The 20,684-nt window shown below is 43.4% G+C and overlaps 1 protein-coding gene across 1 annotated transcript in view; it reads left to right on the forward strand.

Annotated features, from left to right (window-relative positions):
• The window catches only part of fer1l4 (fer-1 like family member 4), a gene marked incomplete at its 5' end in the record, with an annotated part of 121,319 nt that overhangs the window by 66,752 nt on the left and 33,883 nt on the right, over positions 1-20,684 (forward strand). Inside the window, 5 exons of the mRNA XM_080001224.1 lie at positions 4,820-4,944; positions 5,188-5,322; positions 6,837-7,010; positions 10,019-10,129; positions 18,325-18,486. Coding sequence (XP_079857350.1) covers positions 4,820-4,944; positions 5,188-5,322; positions 6,837-7,010; positions 10,019-10,129; positions 18,325-18,486 — 707 coding nt within the window. The remainder of the gene's footprint in view (positions 1-4,819; positions 4,945-5,187; positions 5,323-6,836; positions 7,011-10,018; positions 10,130-18,324; positions 18,487-20,684) is intronic.

The following is a 20,684-nucleotide window of genomic DNA, read 5'->3' on the forward strand; positions in this document are numbered from 1 at the left end:
CTCCTGCTTTGCCTCCTGCTTTGTTTTCTGCTTTGCTTCTGCTTTTCTTTGTGCGTTGCCTCCTGCTTTGCTTCCTGCTTTTTCTCCTGCTTCCCGCTCCTGCTTTTCTTTCTGCGTTGCCTCCTGCTTTGCCTCCTGCTTTGCCTCCCACTTTGTCTCCTGCTTTTCTTTGTGCTTTACCGACTGCTATGCTTACGGCTTTTATTCCTGCTTTGCCTCCTGCTTTTCTTCCTGCTTTGCCACCTGCTTAGCCGCCTGTTTTAATTCCTGCTTTGCCTCCCACTTTGTCTCCTACTTTGCGTCTTGCTGTTCTTCCTGCTTTTCTTTCTGCTTGGCGGCCGCTATGCTTCTGGCTTTTATTTTTTCTTTGCCTCCGTCTTTGCTTCCTGCTTTGCTTCCCTTTTTTGCCAACTTCTTTGCCGCCTGTTTTGATTCCTGCTTTGCCTCCTGCTCTTCTTCCTGTTTTGCCTCCTGCCTTGCCTCCTACTTTGCCTCCTGCTTCACTACTGCTTTGCCTACTGCTTTGCCTCCTGCTTTGCTTCCCGCTTTGCCTCCTGCTTTGCCTCCTGCTTTGCTTCCTGCTTTTCTTCCTGCTTCCCGCTCCTGCTTTTCTTCCTGCTTTGCCTACTGCTTTGCCTCCTGCTTTGCCTCCCGCTTTGCCTCCTGCTTTGCTTCCTGCTTTGCCACCTGCTTCCCGCTCCTGCTTTTCTTTCTGCTTTGCCCCCTGCTTTGCCTACCACTTTGTCTCCTGCTTTGCGTCTTGCTGTTCTTCCTGCTTTTCTTTCTGCTTTGCCAACTGCTTTGCTTCCGGCTTTTACTCCTGTTTTGCCTCCTGCTTTGCTTCCTGCTTTGCTTCCTGCTTTGCCATCTGCTTAGCCGCCTGTTTTAATTCCTGCTTTGCCTCCTGCTTTTCTTCCTGTTTTGCCTCCTGCTTTGCCTCCCGCTTCACTTCCCGCTTTGCCTCCTGCTTTGCTTCCCACTTTACCTCCCGCTTTGCTTCCTGCTTTGTTTCCCATTTTGCCTCTTGCTTTGCCTCCTGCTTTGCCTCCTGTTTTGCCTCCTGCTTTGCCTCCTGCTCTGCCTCCCACTTTTCTTTCTGTGTTGCCTCCTGCTTTGCCTCCTGCTTTGCCTCCCACTTTGCCTCCTGCTTTGCCTCCTACTTTGCCTCTTGCTTTTTCTTCCTGCTTTGCCTACTACTTTGTATCCAACTTTGCTTCCTGCTTTGCTTCCTGCTTTGCTTCCTGCTTTGCCTCCTGCTTCCCGCTCCTGCTTTTCTTTCTGCGTTTCCTCCTGCTTTGCCTCCTGCTTTGCCTCCCACTTTATCTCCTGCTTTGCGTGTTGCTGTTCTTCCTGCTTTTCTTTCTGCTTTGCCGACTGATATGTTTCCGGCTTTTATTCCTGCTTTGCCTCCTGCTTTGCTTCCTGCTTTGCTTTCTGCTTTGCCGCCTGTTTTAATTCTTGCTTTGCCTCCTGCTTTGCTTCCTGCTTCGCCTCCTACTTCCCACTCCTGCTTTTCTTTCTGCTTTGCTTCCTGCTTTGCCGCCTGTTTTAATTCCTGCTTTGCCTCCTGCTTTTCTTCCTGATTTGCCTCCTGCTTTGCCTCCTGCTTTGCTTCTTGCTTTGCCTCCTGCTTTGCCTCCCACATTGTCTCCTGCTTTGCGTCTTGCTGTTCTTCCTGCTTTTCTTTCTGCTTCGACTGCTATGCTTCCGGCTTTTAGTCCTGCTTTGCCTCGTGCTTTGCCTCGTGCTTTGTCTCGTGCTTTGTCTCGTGCTTTTCCTCCTGTTTTTCCTCCTGCTATGCTTCCTGCTTTTATTCCTGCTTTGCCTCCCGCTTGCCATCCCGCTTTTCTCCATGCTTTGCTGCCTGCATTGCTTGCTGTGTTACTGCACTGCCTCCACCTCCCCTGCATCCACCTCTTGGGCTCTACTGTTCTATCCACTCCTATATTTCTCGCTCATTGAGCCAATATTTTCTCTTGTAGACAAAGCCGAACCACCCCCCCCCCGCCAAGCAGAGAACAAAAAAAAAAATTGAAACAGACTCTGACACAGGGTTGCTGTACCTTGTATCATAAAAACACCGGGCTCTGAAACAGGGTTCCCATACCTTATACAAACAAATGTCCAAAAGAAAGTTAAAAGGTCCCCTTCCAGAAGACCTGGGTACCCCGGAGCAGCACGTTCAACTGGCCTCCTTCCACCAGGGCGACGACAGACTGCCCCCTCCTCCCTTCCGGAGAGTGAGGCCTCAGACTGCTGCGCTGTCTGGTGACACTTGGCTGGACACTTGGCTGGGGTTGCTTGGAGGGGAAGCCTGGCTGCTAGGCTGCTGGATGGTTCTGGCGATGGTCGCAGGGCAGAGAAGCTAGCTGCCAGCAGTTACCTGTGGTGGTTGCTGTGCTGCTTCTCCCCAGGTCCTCCACCGGACCCCCCAGGTGCTGCTGCTGCCAGTCGAGAGAGGGTTGGTGCTGGGGCCACCCCTTGAACAATTGGTGGCTACAGGGCATCTTCGGGCGGCCCTTCTGTGTCCCTTCCCCTTACCGGAGGCCCACATTGGGCACCACTGTGCCAGTTTCGACACCACATGCCAACCAAGTGGGGTTTTCAGGGCCCTCCGGCACAGAGACAGAGGCAATGAGGGTGGTTAACACCAGTTTATTGTAGAGAGAAGGCTATCTCTGCTAGCCAGGAGCAGATTGAACATGTCATGACAGGCCTCCTATCCTGAGTGCGTGTGTGGATGGGTTTTTTAAACCTGCCGCTCGTTAGCCTAACCAACGAGCGTCAGGTGTGGTTGCCAAGCCATCCCATCCACCACATAGACACTCGCCAAATTTTTACTCGATCCGATAAATGGCCTAGGAGGAGCTTGCAAAAGTACAAAGCATGAAAATGACCAAAAAGTGACTAAAATTGCACCTTTAATTCAATATTGCTGACTTCCCGTTAGGTGTCAGTCATGGCGGCAATATATATTTTCTTTTAATCAAGTGGTGTTACATATGTATGTTACCAAATTTTGTGAGTTTTCATGGAAAAAAAGTGAATAGGTTTGATGTTTGAGGGTGTGGTTGGCCATTTCACCACGCCCATGCACAGGACTCATATAATATCAATGGCAACACTGGGACTGACGAGTGTGCAAAGTTTTGTGAGTTTTCGAGTATCATAAGGCCCCCAAAAAGCAGACACAAAAAGGCTGAAGAAGAACGTAAACAATAAACGGAGCAATAACAATAGGTTCCTCTCCCCACATTTTGTGGGCTCGGACCCTAATAATAAATATAGCTGCAGGTAGCAATGCACAGGGTCCAGTTTAATCATGTTAGGTACATATTACAGTTTCCCGGGTTCTGTGAAATGCAGCATGAGTTACAATTTTCCAAGTTTACAGTTCACTCGTTTCATTACTTTTTTCAAGGTTTTCTGAGATTGTTTTGGTCTTTAACATGAGTGTGACTCAACTCTGAGGATGAATGTTCTGTCCACTCCCTCTTTACCGCCTGGTGATGTCACTTGGTTGGGTCACACTGAGGAAAACCTGTCGTGATTGAGGGTCGCTCTGAGTCCGTTGAGGGACGCTGTTTTCTTTTATGTTTTTGAAATAATTGTGTATACATAAAGACATGTTTGCTTCAAATTAAGTATTTTATTTTTCATGTGTTTTTCCATTCACCATGGACTTGCGTCACTAAATGTTCCTCTTGTGTCGTTTAGTTTAAAGGTCCCTCAAGAACGGTGATCAATTACGATCGTTCATGGATCTGGTGCGGACACAAAAGAGGGGGATGGTTCGGCCAAAGGTTCTTGAAAATGTCCTCTGTGACCCATTACAGTTTTCTGGGTGTTGTAAAACGCAGCGTGAGTTTGTTTTCCGAGTTTCCTTTAAACGCGTAACAAACTCTATGCAGTCCACAAGGCGAAAGTTGCTGGATGAGAATGACTTCCGAGAGACAAAGCTTGCACTTTGGGTGATGAAGTCACAAAGGGGCCCGCCAACGTTCATCAACTTGCGGTGAATTTGCAACAGTTTTTCACTAACTGCTCCAAATGTGGATAGATATTGAGACTAACAACAAGACATCTGAAATCTCTCGGTATTAACGAGACCTCAACAATGTCTGCGTACTGCGACCGCCGTGTTTTCGATACTTTTAGCCTGAAAAATACCAAAAAGTCTAATTAAAGTAAATCTTAAAAACAATAGCGTTTCGGCTCTGTGGCCTGGACCACTAAAAATAGTCACCTTTATTTGTATGGTACCCTTCATACACAACATGTCACTCACAAAGTGCTTCACAGAAATTGAGGGCCTTCAAATAGCAACAATGAAAGCAAATCAAATAAGCAAAATAAATGTATAAAAATGGTGAATATTATACTATAATCGTCTCAGATTTAGGTTCAATTTAACCTGTTGAGCCCCCACCCTCTGGAACTCTCTCCCTCCCGTAATCCGTAACTCCCTGACCCTGGACACTCAAAACCCACCTTTTCACGGTGGCCTTTCCCCATTAGTTAGTTTAAGTTTGTTTAGCTTTCCCTTTGTTTTGTTTGTTCCTGCACCCTCAACCCTCCGCACCCTCCACCTTCTCCTGTAAAGCGACCTGGGTTTTTTTGAAAGGCGCTATACAAATTTAAGTTATTATTATTAGTAGTAGTATAATATGAAGACAAAGTAAAACAATAAAAGCATTAGAAGACTACAATAAAGTAATGCAGGAATGAACTCCTAAAAGAAAATATATAGTAGTAGTGCGATGATACATAAAGGAGTAGTAGTAGTAGTAGTAGTATTTATAACACTGTGTCTCTGCAGACAGCAGGTATTTCCAGCTTCGGTGCCATCTCTACCAGGGCCGAGGGTTAATGGCCGCTGATGACAATGGCCTCTCCGACCCCTTCGCCAAGGTGGTGTTCTCCACCCAGTGCCAGGTCACACGGGTTAGTAGTGGGTGTAGTCCAGGTGTAGTAGTGTATTGTAATCTGTCTTGGGCTGGAGGTGGTTTGTGTAAACACAGTTAATCTGAGTTACGATAAGGTTTAACAGTAAACCTGTCCATCTCAAACCATTGTATGTGGCCTGGGTGTAGAAGTGTGTGTCTTTATCCAGCTGTAGGACATTTGTTTTGACGCAGGTAATCTGGGTTGGATTAGGATTAACGGTTAATCTGTATCCAACTGTAGGTGGTGTGGGAGACCCTCTCTCCCGCCTGGTGTGAGTGTTTGCTGTTTGACAGAGTTCTACTGGAGGGAAAGAAGGAGGAGCTACAACAAGACCCGCCCCTTATTCTAATCAGCATCTATGACTACGATACCATGGTAATGACTCTGCTCACTTTCTACGGTCCATGGTTACCAGATCCCAACTCGTTTTATGTAACGTAGATAATTATTCAACAAACTTTGTCCGTCGTGTTGGGATCATCCTCCACTGATTTAAGGTGATAAGATAAGACTGAAGGCGGAGGAACATACTTAAAAAGACGTAAGAACCAATGGGGAACCTGTCCTAGAACACAACCGGCAGAATACTCCATAACAACTGTGTTTATTTCTTCATGTAGTATTCCATGCCACATATTTCCAGAGTGAGTTGCTGGAAAGAGGAAAAAAACAGCAAAAAAAATGGGTGAAAAAACAAATGGTGGCAGTGAAAGAAGCAGGAATGTGACTGTGAGAGGAGTCTGCCTAGGCTTTGGCTTGTTGAAAGCTGCAGTGTGTGCACTACAGCTGCAGCGGAACAGCTGGCTCACGGCTTGCTAAGTATCATGGTTTTTGGGCCACGGCAACGGCATGGTTTCGGTATCTTTATATTTAAGTTATATTTGAGTTTAAAATAGTTAAAAGGTTTAAAAACTATTTTTATAGAGGGACACACCCATCCCAGGGGGGTTATTTTACAAAAATAGGGAAATACTGCACGACGGCTCCACACGAACCCCCATGACTGATGTGCCCGTGGAGCTCCAACAGTGGATTCAATAGGAAGCAGCACTTACTTGCACACCGCGCTGCACCCGTACGCTGCACCAACGTGTCCAGTCCTTCTCTACTGTGATACCGTGGTTCACGTGTGTATATTGCACAATAGGGGGCGCACCGAATGGTTCCATAACACAATGTGTACCGGTGCGTCCTTACTGAGCACCGAAAAGCTCTCTCTAGAGCCAACGTTTGGTTTGTCTGTTCTTGGCCACTGTAGAAACAGGGGGGTGCAACATGGAGGCCTCTGTAAAGCATAACCCCTCCCTATGCAGATAAGAACGGCTCATTCTAAGGTAACGAAAACACAGCGATTTTTATTTTCATGGGATTTTACACTGAATAAAACATACTTAGAGATGGAAACAAGAAAAGGGAAAAAGGAGGTTGAATAGAAAGTCCCCCCATGCCGTGACTCAAGGCCATGTGGACCAATTAGAGACAAGATGAGCTGTCAGAGCCAGAAAAGGACAAAAGACAAATCACTGTCATTTTGTTCTTCTCGTGTTCTGAACACGTCTTTTTGTTTTAAAAGTTGTAGTTCCTATAAAGGATGCCTCCCTGTTCCTTCTGAGCTCTGCTTGGATAATGCTCATCTCGCATCATTTGATGTTGGCATGGTAACAGTGAATCAATACTACTGACTAATACAGAGTCCTCCTCACCACCATCGACTGCCTTTTCGAACTATTGATGTTGTTAATTAAATGTGTACGTGTGTGTGTGTGTGTGTGTGTGTGTGTGTGTGTGTGTGTGTGTGTGTGTGTGTGTGTGTGTGTGTGTGTGTGTGTGTGTGTGTGTGTGTGTGTGTGTGTGTGTGTGTGTGTGTGTGTGTGTGTGTGTGTGTGTAGGGCAGCCCAGAGCCCTTGGGCAGGGCGTTTGCTAAACCGGAGTTTAAGTTTGTAGAGGAGCCGTACCAGAAGCCCCGCCTCCATTTCTATGACATCAGCAGAGGGAAGTCCCCCGCCGGCGAGCTGCTGGCGGCCTTTGAGTTGATCGAACTGGATTACTCCAGTTTTGGAGAGGTAATCCTAAACCCCAACTCTATTAATATAAAATAAATCATAATCCTAAACTTTATTAACAATAACACAGATCATAATCTAAACGTTATTAATAATAACACAGATTGTAATCCAAACTTTATTAGCAATAACACAGCTCGTAATCTAAACTTTATAAACAATAACACAGATCATAATCTCAACTTTATTAACAATAAAACTGATCATAATCCTAAACTTCATTAGCAATAACACAGACCGTAATCTGAACTTTATTTACAATTACACAGATCGTAATCTAAACATTAAAAACAATAACACAGGTCGTACTCTAAACTTTATTAACAATAACACAGATCGGAATCTACATTTTTTAAACAATAACACAGATCGTAATCTAAACTTTTTTACAAATAACACTGATCGTAATCTAAACTTTATGAACAATATCACAGATCGTAATCTCAACTTTATAAACATTAATAATAACAATAATAACTACTTAAATTGATATAGCGCCTTTCAAAAAACCCAAGGACGCTTTACAGGAGAGGGGCACGGGGGGGTGGGGGGGTGTGGAGTCAGATTAAGGGAGAGAGGAACAAAACAAAAACAAAGGGTTAGCTAAACTAACTAATGGGGAAGGGCCACGGTGAAAAGGTGGGTCTTGAGGGTTGTTTTGAAAGTGTCCAGGGTCAGGGCATTACGGATAACGGGTGGGAGAGCGTTCCAGAGGGTGGGGGCTGCCACGCTGAAAGCTCCGTCCCTGAAAGTTGTTAGTCTGGTACGGGGGATTTGTATGTGAGGAGGAGGAGTTTGTTAGACATGCGGAACTTGAGCGGGAGCCAGTGGAGGTGAATGAGGGTGGGGGTGATGTGCTGCCAGAGCTTGGTGTGAGTGAGAACCCTGGCAGCCGAGTTCTGCACATACTGGAGCTTGTTCAGGGCTTTGCTGGAAACCCCGGACAAGACTCTGTTACCGTAGTCCAACCGGGAGGTGATAAAAGCATGGATGAGGGTTTATGCCACGGAGTCTGAAAGTGAGGGACGGAGACGGGAGATGTTTTTGAGGTGATAGAAGGCAGACTTGGTGATGGATCTGATGTGAGACTGAAAGGAGAGGGTGGAGTCCAGGATAACAGCCAGGTTGCGGACCTCGGGAGATGTTTTGATGGAACAGTCGTCAACGAGGAGGAGGAGATCTCCAACCTTCCGGAGCAGCGGCTTTGGGGCCACAACCATGAGCTCTGACTTTTTGCTGTTGAGTTTGAGTAGGTTTGTTGTCATCCAGGTTTTTATGACATGGAGGCAGTTGACCAGATACTGTGAGGGGAACTGAGTGGATGGTGAGGTGCTGAGATAAAGCTGTGTATCATCAGCGTAGCAGTGGAAGTTGAGACCATGGTGACGAATGATCTGGCCTGAGTGGGGGCAGGTAGATGATGAAGAGTGTTGGAGCGAGCACAGAGCCTTGAGGGACGCCATGGTTGACTGTGACATGGGAAGTGGAGGAGCCATTGATGTTGACAAACCGAGTTCTGTTTGATAGATATGATTGAAACAATGAGAGAGCTGTACTGGTGATGCCAAGGAGGTGGGATAGGAGTTTGAGGAGGATTGTGTGGGAAAACGTGTCAAAAGCAGTGGAGAGGTTCACTAGGATGAGGATACTGATGTTACCGGAGTCTGCAGCAAGGAGAAGGTCATTGGTGGTCTTGATTAGGGCGGTCTCTGTGCTGTGGTGTGCTCTGTAGGCTGACTGCAGGGGTTTGTAGAGCTCATGGTTGGACAGATGTTGATGGAGCTGGGCGACCACTGCTCTTTCCAGGACCTGACTGAGGAATGGAAGGTTGTTGGATAGATCTGTTTACATTGATCGTAATCTAAACTTTATTAACAATAACACAGAACATCATCCTAAACTTTATTAAGAATAACACAGATCGTAATCCAAACTTTATTAACATAACACAGATTGTAATCTAAACTCTATTAACAATAACATAGATCTTAATCTCAATTTTATTACTAATAACATTGATCATAATACTAAACTTTATTTTCAATAACACAGATCGTAATCTAAACTTTATTAACATTAACACAGATCATAATCTAAACTTTATAAACAATAACACAGATCGTAATCTCAACTTTTTTTTCAATAACACAAATCGTAATCTTTACATTATTAACATTTACACAGAACTCTATTAACAACAGCATAGATCTTAATCTAAATGTTATTAATAATAAAACAGATCATAATCTAAACTTTATTAACAGTAACACAGATCATACTCTAAACTTTATTAATAATAACACAGATCGTAATGTACATTTTATAAACAATAACACATCGTAATCTCAACTTTATTAACAATCACACAGATCGTAATCTAAACTTTATTAATAATAACACAGATCTAATCTTAACTGTATGAACAATAACACAGATCATAATCTTAATTTTATGAACAATAACACAGGTCATAATCTCAACTTTATTAACAATATCACAGATTGTAATCTCAATTTTATTAATAATAACACAGATCTTAAACTAAACTTTATTTAAAATAACACAGATCTAATCTAAACTTTATTAATAACACAGATCTGACACAAATCGTAATCTTAACATTATTAACATTAACACAGATCGTAATCTAAATGTTATTCATAATAACACAGATCATAATTGAATCTTTATTAACAATAACACAGCTCATACTCTGAACTTTATTAATAATAACACAGATCGTAATCGCAACTTTATCATCAATAACACAGATTGTAATCTAGATGTTATTTACAATAACACAGATTGTAATCTAGATGTTATTTACAATAACACAGATTGTAATCTAGATGTTATTTACAATAACACAGATCGTAATCAAAACTTTATTAACAATAACACAGATCGTAATCAAAACTTTATTAACAATAACACAGAATGTAATATTAAACTTTATTTACTTATTATTATGTTTGATGTGTGTTTGGCGTGTGTGTGTGTGTGTGCAGCCTACTCTTCCTCACTCTGTGGACCCTCAGGAGCCTCCATTTGTTTCGGATCAAAGCTGCTTCATCATCCCACTAGGAGTGAGACCAGTTCTGAGGACCTTCAGGATAGAGGTACAGACTCCAACCACATCATGCGACTACACACTGCTACACACTGCTACTACACAGTACAACACACTGCTACACACTACAACCCACTGCTACTACACACTACTACACACTGCTACATACTGCTACTACACACTACTACTACTACACACTACTGCAAACTTTCTTGCACACTTTTAACTGTACATTTTACACTGTGTGTGTGTGTATATATATATATATATATATATATATATATATATATATATATATATATATATATATATATATATATATATATATGTATATATATATATATATATGTATATATATATATGTTTCTTAATAATTATTATATGTTGTATGTAAATATGTTGTATGTAGATTGGAGTTTTTTAATTTCCCCCTGGGATTATTAAAGTATTTCTGATTCTGATTCTGAAACTGCTAAACACTGCCACACACTGCGACTACAAACTATTACAACACACTGCTAAATACTACAACTAGAGACTACTACACACTGCTACTACACACTACTACTACAGACTAGATCATATTGCTACTACACACTGCTACTACACAATAATACCATACACTCCTACTTCAAACTGCTACTTCACACTGCTACTACACACTACTACACACTGCTACTACGAACTGCTTATACACACTGCTACGACACACTCCTACAAACTGCTGCAACACACTACTGCACACTGCTACTACACACTCCTACACACTCCTACACACTGCTACTACACACTACTCCACACTTCTACTACACAATGCTGCACTCTGCTACTACACACTGCTGCACATATATATATATATATATATATATATATATATATATATATATATATATATATATATATATATACACACACACTACACAATGCTGCAAACTGCTACTCAACACTGTTACTTCACACTTCTAATACACGCTGTTACTACACATTGCTACTATACATTGCTACATACTGCTACTACACGCTGCGACTACACACTACAACGCACTGCTACACTGCTACTACACACTGCTAATACACACTGATTATACACACTGCTACTACAAACTAATACTACACACCAGTCCACACTGCTACACACTGCTACTACACAATGCTGCACTCTGCTACAACACACTGCTGCACACTGCTACTACACAATGCTGCAAACTGCTACTCAACACTGTTACTACACACTTCTAATACACGCTGTTACTACACACTGCTACTATACATTGCTACATACTCTACTACACGCTGCGACTACACACTACAACGCACTGCTACACTGCTACTACACACTGCTAATACACACTGATTATACACACTGCTACTACAAACTAATACTACACACCAGTCCACACTGCTACACACTGCTACTACACAATGCTGCAAACTCCTACTACACAATTCTACTACACACTACTACACACTTCTGCAGACTGGTAGACACTGCCACAACACACTGCTACACATGACTACACACTGCTACTCCACACTGCTACTACACACTGCTAATACACGCTGTTACTACACACTGCTAATACACACTAAAACACACTGCTACTACACACTACTACACACTGCGACTACACACTACTCCACACTGCTACAACAGACTGCTCCACACTCCTACACACTGCTACTACACACTACTACATACTGCTACTACACAATGCTGCACACTGCTACTACCCACTGCTAGACACTGCTACTACAAACTACAACACACTGCTACACATTATTACACACTGCTACTTCACAGTACTACACGATGCTTAAACACACTATTACTACACATTGCTACTACACACTCCTACACACTGCTACTTCACACTACTGCACACTTCTACACACTGCTAATACACTCTACTACATACTGCCACTAAACACTTGTGCACAATGCTACTACATACACAACACACTGCTACACACTACTTCACACTACTACACACTGATACATCCTGCTACTACACACTACTACTCCACACTACTGCACACTGCTAAACACTGCCACACACTGCTACTACACGCTGTTACGACACACTGCTACACACTACAACACATTACTACTACTACAGACTACTGCACACTGGTACAACACACTACTACAACAACAGACTTCTACTACACACTGCTACTACACACTGGTACTACACACTACTACGCACTGCTACTGCACACTGTTACAACACACTACAACACACTGCTACACATTACACATACTGCTACTACACAGTGCTGCACACTGCTACTACACAGTACTATACACCGCTTATACACACCGCTACTACACACTGCTACACACTGCTCCTACACACTACAACACACTGCTACACATTACACATACTGCTATTACACAATGCTGCACACTGCTACTACATATTGCTACACACTGCTTCTACACACTACCACTACACACTACTACTACACACCAGTACACACTGCTACACACTGCTTCTACACACTAATCCTACACATTGCTACACACTACTACTACTACACACTGCTACTACACACTACTACACACTGCTACACACTGCTACTACACACTACAACACACTGCTACACACTACTACACACGGCTACTACACACTACTACACACTGCTACAAACTCCTACACATGGCTACTACACACTACTACATTCTGCAACTACACAATGCTGCACACTGCTACTACACACTGCTACTACAAACTACAACACACTGCTATACATTACACAAACTGCTACTACACAATGCTGCACACTGCTACTACACATTGCTACACACTGCTACTACACACTACTACACACTGCTACACACTGCGACTACACACTACTACTATACACTAGTACACACTGCTACACACTGTTACTACAAACTACTACTACTACACACTACTACACACTGTTACACACTGCCACTACACACTACTACTACACACTGCTACACACTGCTTCTACACACTGCTACTACACACTACTACTACACACCAGTACACACTGCTACACACTGTTACTACACACTGCTACTACACACTACTACTCCACACTACTGCACACTGCTAAACACTGCCACACACTGCTACTACACGCTGTTACGACACACTGCTACACACTACAACACATTACTACTACTACAGACTACTGCACACTGGTACAACACACTACTACAACAACAGACTGCTACTACACACTGCTACTACACACTGCTACTGCACACTGTTACAACACACTACAACACACTGCTACACATTACACATACTGCTACTACACAGTGCTGCACACTGCTACTACACACTGCTACACAGTACTATACACCGCTTATACACACCGCTACTACACACTGCTACACACTGCTCCTACACACTACAACACACTGCTACACATTACACATACTGCTATTACACAATGCTGCACACTGCTACTACATATTGCTACACACTGCTTCTACACACTACCACTACACACTACTACTACACACCAGTACACACTGCTACACACTGCTTCTACACACTAATCCTACACATTGCTACACACTACTACTACTACACACTGCTACTACACACTACTACACACTGCTACACACTGCTACTACACACTACAACACACTGCTACACACTACTACACACGGCTACTACACACTACTACACACTGCTACAAACTCCTACACATGGCTACTACACACTACTACATTCTGCAACTACACAATGCTGCACACTGCTACTACACACTGCTACTACAAACTACAACACACTGCTATACATTACACAAACTGCTACTACACAATGCTGCACACTGCTACTACACATTGCTACACACTGCTACTACACACTACTACACACTGCTACACACTGCGACTACACACTACTACTATACACTAGTACACACTGCTACACACTGTTACTACAAACTACTACTACTACACACTACTACACACTGTTACACACTGCCACTACACACTACTACTACACACTGCTACACACTGCTTCTACACACTGCTACTACACACTACTACTACACACCAGTACACACTGCTACACACTGCTTCTACACACTGCTACTACACACTACTACTACACACTGCTACACACTGCTACACACTGCTACTACACACTGCTTCTACACTCTACTAAACACTGCTACACACTGCTACTATACACTAATACTACACACTGCTACACACTGCTACTACAAACTACAACACACTGCTACTTTACAGTACTACACAATGCTTATACACAGTTACTACACACTGCTACTACACACTACTACACACTTCTACACACTGCTAATGCACTCTACTACATACTGCTACTAAACACTGCTGTACAATGCTACTACACACCGCTTCATGCTGCTACTACATACACAACACACTGCTACACACTACTGCACACTGCTAAACACTGCCACACACTGCTGCTACACGCTGTTACAACACACTGCTACACACTACAACACATTACTACTACTACTACAGACTGCTACTACACACTGGTACTACACACTACTACGCACTGCTACTACACACTGCTACACACTGCTACTACACACTACAACACACTGCTACACATTACACATACTGCTATTACACAATGCTGCACACTGCTACTACACATTGCTACAAACTGCTACTACACACTACTACACACTGCTACTACACACTACTACTATTCACTAGTACACACTGCTACACACTGTTACTACACACTACTACTACTACACACTACTACACACCAGTACACACTGCTACACACTGCTACTACACACTAATACTACACACTGCTACTACAACTACAACACACTGCTACTTCACAGTACTACACAATGCTTATACACACTACTACACACTTCTACACACTGCTAATAAACTCTACTACATACTGCTACTAAACACTGCTGCACAATGCTACTACACACTGCTACACGCTGCTACTACATACACAACACACTGCTACACACTACTACACACTACTACTAAACACTACTGCACACTGCTAAATACTGGCACAAACTGCTACTACACACTATTTAAACACACTGCTCCACACTAAAACACACTACTATTACTACAGACTACTACACACTGCTACTACACACTATTACGCACTGCTATTACTGACTGCTACTAGACACTGCTACACACTGCTACACACTGCTTCACACTGATACTACACACTGCTACACACTGCTACTACACACTACTACTATACACTAGTACACACTGCTACACACTGCTACTTCACACTACTACTACACACTACTACACACTGTTACACACTGCTACTACACACTGCTACACACTGCTTCTATACACTAATACTACACACTGCTACTACACACTACAACACACTGCTACACCCTTCCACTACTACACACTGCTACACGCTGCTACTACACACTGCGACTACACACTTCTCCACACTGCTAAAACAGACTGCTCCACACTACACACTACTACTACACGATGCTGCACCCTGTTACTACACACTGCTACTACACAATGCTGCACCCTGTTACTAAACACTGCTACACACTGCTAATACACACTACTACACACTGGGACTACACACTGCTACTACACACTGCTAATACACACTACTACACACTGGGACTACACACTGCTACTACACACTGCTACACACTACTACATACTGCGACTACACACTACTTCTACACGCTACTTCACAGTACTACACAATGCTTAAACACACTATGACTACACATTGCTACTACACACTATTGCACACTTCTACACATTGCTAATACACTCTACTACATACTGCCACTAAACACTTCTGCACAATGCTACTCTATGCTGCTACACACTGCTACACACTACTTCACACTACCACACACTGCTACATCCTGCTACTACACACTACTACTCCACACTACTGCACAGTGCTAAACACTGCCACACACTGCTAATACACGCTGTTACAACACACTGCTACACACTACAACACATTACTACTACTACAGACTACTGCACACTGGTACAACACACTACTACAACAACAGACTGCTACTACACACTGCTACTACACACTGGTACTTCACACTACTATGCACTGCTACTCAGACTGCTACTACACACTACTACTCCACACTACTGCACAGTGCTAAACACTGCCACACACTGCTAATACACGCTGTTACAACACACTGCTACACACTACAACACATTACTACTACTACAGACTACTGCACACTGGTACAACACACTACTACAACAACAGACTGCTACTACACACTGCTACTACACACTGTTACAACACACTACAACACACTGCTACACATTACACACACTACTACTACACACTGTTACTACACACTACTACACACTGCTACTACACACTACTACACACTGCTACACACTGCTACAACACACTGCTACAAACTACTACACACGGCTACTACACACTACTACACACTGCTACAACACACTACTACACACAACTACAAACTGCAACTACACACTACTACAAACTCCTACACATGGCTACTACACACTACTACATTCTGCAACTACACAATGCTGCACACTGCTACTACACACTGCTACTACAAACTACAACACACTGCTATACATTACACAAACTGCTACTACACAATGCTGCACACTGCTACTACACATTGTTACACACTGCTACTACCCACTACTACACACTGCTACACACTACTACTACACACTACTACACACTGTTACACACTGCTTTTACAGACTGCTACTACATACTACTACTACTACACACCAGTACACACTGCTACACACTGCTACTACACACTACTACACACTGCTAATACACACTGCTTATACACACTGCAACTACACACTGCTACACACTGCTACTACACACTGCTACTACACACTACTAGACAGTACTACACACTGCTACTACACGCCACTACACACTGCTACAACAGACTGCTCCACACTACTACACACTGCAACTACACACTACTACAAACTCCTACACATGGCTACTACACACTACTACATTCTGCAACTACACAATGCTGCACACCGCTACTACACACTGCTACTACAAACTACAACACACTGCTATACATTACACAAACTGCTACTACACAATGCTGCACACTGCTACTACACATTGTTACACACTGCTACTACCCACTACTACACACTGCTACACACTACTACTACACACTACTACACACTGTTACACACTGCTTTTACAGACTGCTACTACATACTACTACTACTACACACCAGTACACACTGCTACACACTGCTACTACACACTACTACACACTGCTAATACACACTGCTTATACACACTGCAACTACACACTGCTACACACTGCTACTACACACTGCAACTACACACTACTACAAACTCCTACACTTGGCTACTACACACTACTACATACTGCTACTTCACAGTACTACACAATGCTTATACACACAGTTACTACACACTGCTACTACACACTACTACACACTTCTACACACTGCTAATACACTCTACTAAACACTGCTGCACAATGCTACAACACACTGCTACACAGTACTACACACTACTACTAAACACTACTGCACACTGCTAAATACTGGCACAAACTGCTACTACACACTATTAAAACACACTGCTCCACACTAAAACACACTACTATTACCACAGACTACTACACACTGCTACTACACACTATTAGACACTGCTATTACTCACTGCTACTACACACTGTTACACACTGCTACACACTGCTACACACTGATACTACACACTGCTACACACTGCTACTACACACTACTACTATACACTAGTACACACTGCTACACACTGCTACTTCACACTACTACTACACAATACTAGACACTGTTACACACTGCTACTATACACTGCTACTACTCACTGCTACACACTGCTTCTACACACTGCTACTATACACTACTACTACACACTGCTACACACTGCTACTACACACTGCTACACACTACTACACACTACTACTACAGACTAGGACTGCACACTACTACACACTGCTACACACTGGTACTACGACTCTACTACTACACACTGCTACTACACACTGCTACATACTGATACACACTGCTACTAAACACTACTACACACTAGGAGTGAACCAGTTCTGAAAATAATGCAAACAACTAATTGAATATTTCTTATGTGATTGATTGCAATGAATTTGTGAACCATCTTATGAAGCATGTGTTCCCTGTTTCCTGTACAGGTGTTGTTCTGGGGTCTTAGGGACCTGAAGAGGGTCCAGCTTTTTGAGGTAGAGCGCCCCCTGGTGAGAGTGGAATGTGGTGGGAAGCAACTGGACTCCGAGGAGATGCTGAGCTATAAAACTCACCCCAACTTCAAAGAAGTAGTACGATACTTTGATGTTGTGAGTATTATAATTTATATTGGCATGAGTGGTGTTACTACTTCTACTACTACTACTACTACTACTACTACTACTACTAATACTACTACGTCTACTACTACTACTGGGATTGGCTTTGGTAGTGTTAGTACGACTACTTTACATCATCATTTAGCAGATGCTTTTGTCCAAAGTGACTTTTCTTCATACACCGATGGATGTAGCCATCAGGAGCAATGAGGGGTTAAGTGACCAGTTCCAGAGGAGAGGGACGCTGGAGCACTTTTTAGCTGCTGCTCGAAAGCCCTGGATGAGGGGCGCTACCTTTGGGGTCACGACTAAGTCCTTAAGGTCATCGCCGACACCATCTGCATTGGAATTAACCACTGCGAGCGCATCCGCCCAGTGAAGAAAACCATCGCTTTCATCAGAGCTGGTCAGAGGCCAACAACAGCTTCCAGGACCTCCTCCTCCGGCCTGCTCTCAACTGCACGGGACTGGGAGCTGAAGGTTGACCTGGGGAAGCAACTCAAGTTCCCAGTAACTGTTGCTGTCACAACATTGACGCCAAACATGGCGCTGCTCTCCGAAGCCTCAAAGCAGGTCATCCTGTTGGAACTCCCCCTTGGGAAGACAGCATCGAGGAAGCCAGTGAGAGGAAGAGAGGCAAGTACGCTGAGTTGATTGAACAGTGCCGTGCTATTGTTTGGCGAGCGAGGTGTGAGCCCATCGAAGTAGGGAGTAGTGGTTTCGATGGCCAGTCCCTCTGTAGGGCCTATAACATGCTGGGCATCACAGGAGTGCAGAGGCAAAGGGCCATAAAGATGGTCACAGAGGCAGCTCAAATTGCCTCAAGGTGGCTGTGGATCAGGAGAGGAGAGGTGTGGGTGAGGTAGTGCTACCTGGACACAAGCCAGGACTACTTGATCAATCCTGGCTGGGTCGCCTGGGCGAGGGTGTCTGTTGCAAGACCCGAAACACCTAATGATCCCAGGATACAATGCTGATGAAATGTCCAGGTGCATCACAGATGTGTATATATAAAGTGTCTTACTCAAGTATACTACTTCAGATTACTAGACGGCCTGTTCTACCTCCTGAGCTACTGCTTCCTCCACTATTACAACTACTACTGGTCGCTACGTGGCCGGAGCGAGGCAGAGTCGGTAGCGGGGAATCAGTCCGGAGAACGCTGGAGAGTCTGGTGCAAGCATCGAAGACAATCTGGCAATGGGTGACTGGTGAGAGAGGCTTATATAGTGGTTAGATTTCAGATCGGGAACAGCTGTGTGCGCAGGTGAATGGAGTTGGATTAATGAGACAGGTAAGGAGAGGGAGGGGAAGGTAGATGAAGGCGGAGATCATGACAGACCGGTGTCGTCGATCCACGTGCCAATCCAAATTCCATTCCATAGCTTGTGCTGGACCATGAACCGGCCGTTTTTGTTTTGCTAATTTAATGTTCTGCCTCCTCAAGAATTCAACTCTGCAAGATATTAACCTGTAAAGCGTACTGCGTGAATAGGAACTGGCATTTGTAGTAGTGCATACCGTCACTGCACAGCAGCCGTTCAGCTGTGTTGTACGGCTGCAGGAACCAAATTCAAATAGAATTTGAATATAAAAAAATAACGCTTACAATACATTTTAATAAAAAAATAACACTGAAATTGCCATTTCTTTGGGTATTTGTGTAAATACATTTACATTACATTTAGTCATTTAGGAGACGCTTTTATCCAAAGCGACTTACAATTATTCAAACACCGATGGATGCAGCCATCAGCAGCAATTAGGGGTTAAGTGTCTTGCTCAATGTTTTATTAATGTTGGCAAATCAATTGACATGTGATGAACAATAAAGTTGAATATAGGTTGATCCAGTTTGTTGCACAGTGTAAGTTAAGTAAGTAAGCCAAGTTAGTACTACTACAACTACAACTTCTACTGCCACTACTGATATTGGCTTTAGTGGTGTTATTACTACTACAACAACTACTACTGATATTGGTTTTAGTAGTCTTAGTACTACTACTAATAATACTACTGATATTGGCTTTAGTGCTGTTCCATCTTCCAGAGTATTTGTTCTTGTCCAATCAGGAGCTTTGAGAGCAGCCTGTTATTTATTCTTGTCCAGTTAGGAGCTTCCAGAGCAGCCTCTTATTTCTTATTGTCCAATCAGGGGCTTCCAAGGCAGCCTCTTGTTTTTTTCTTGT

The sequence above is a fragment of the Zeus faber genome (assembly GCF_960531495.2).
Source record: "Zeus faber genome assembly, chromosome: 5".
NCBI lineage: Eukaryota > Metazoa > Chordata > Actinopteri > Zeiformes > Zeidae > Zeus > Zeus faber.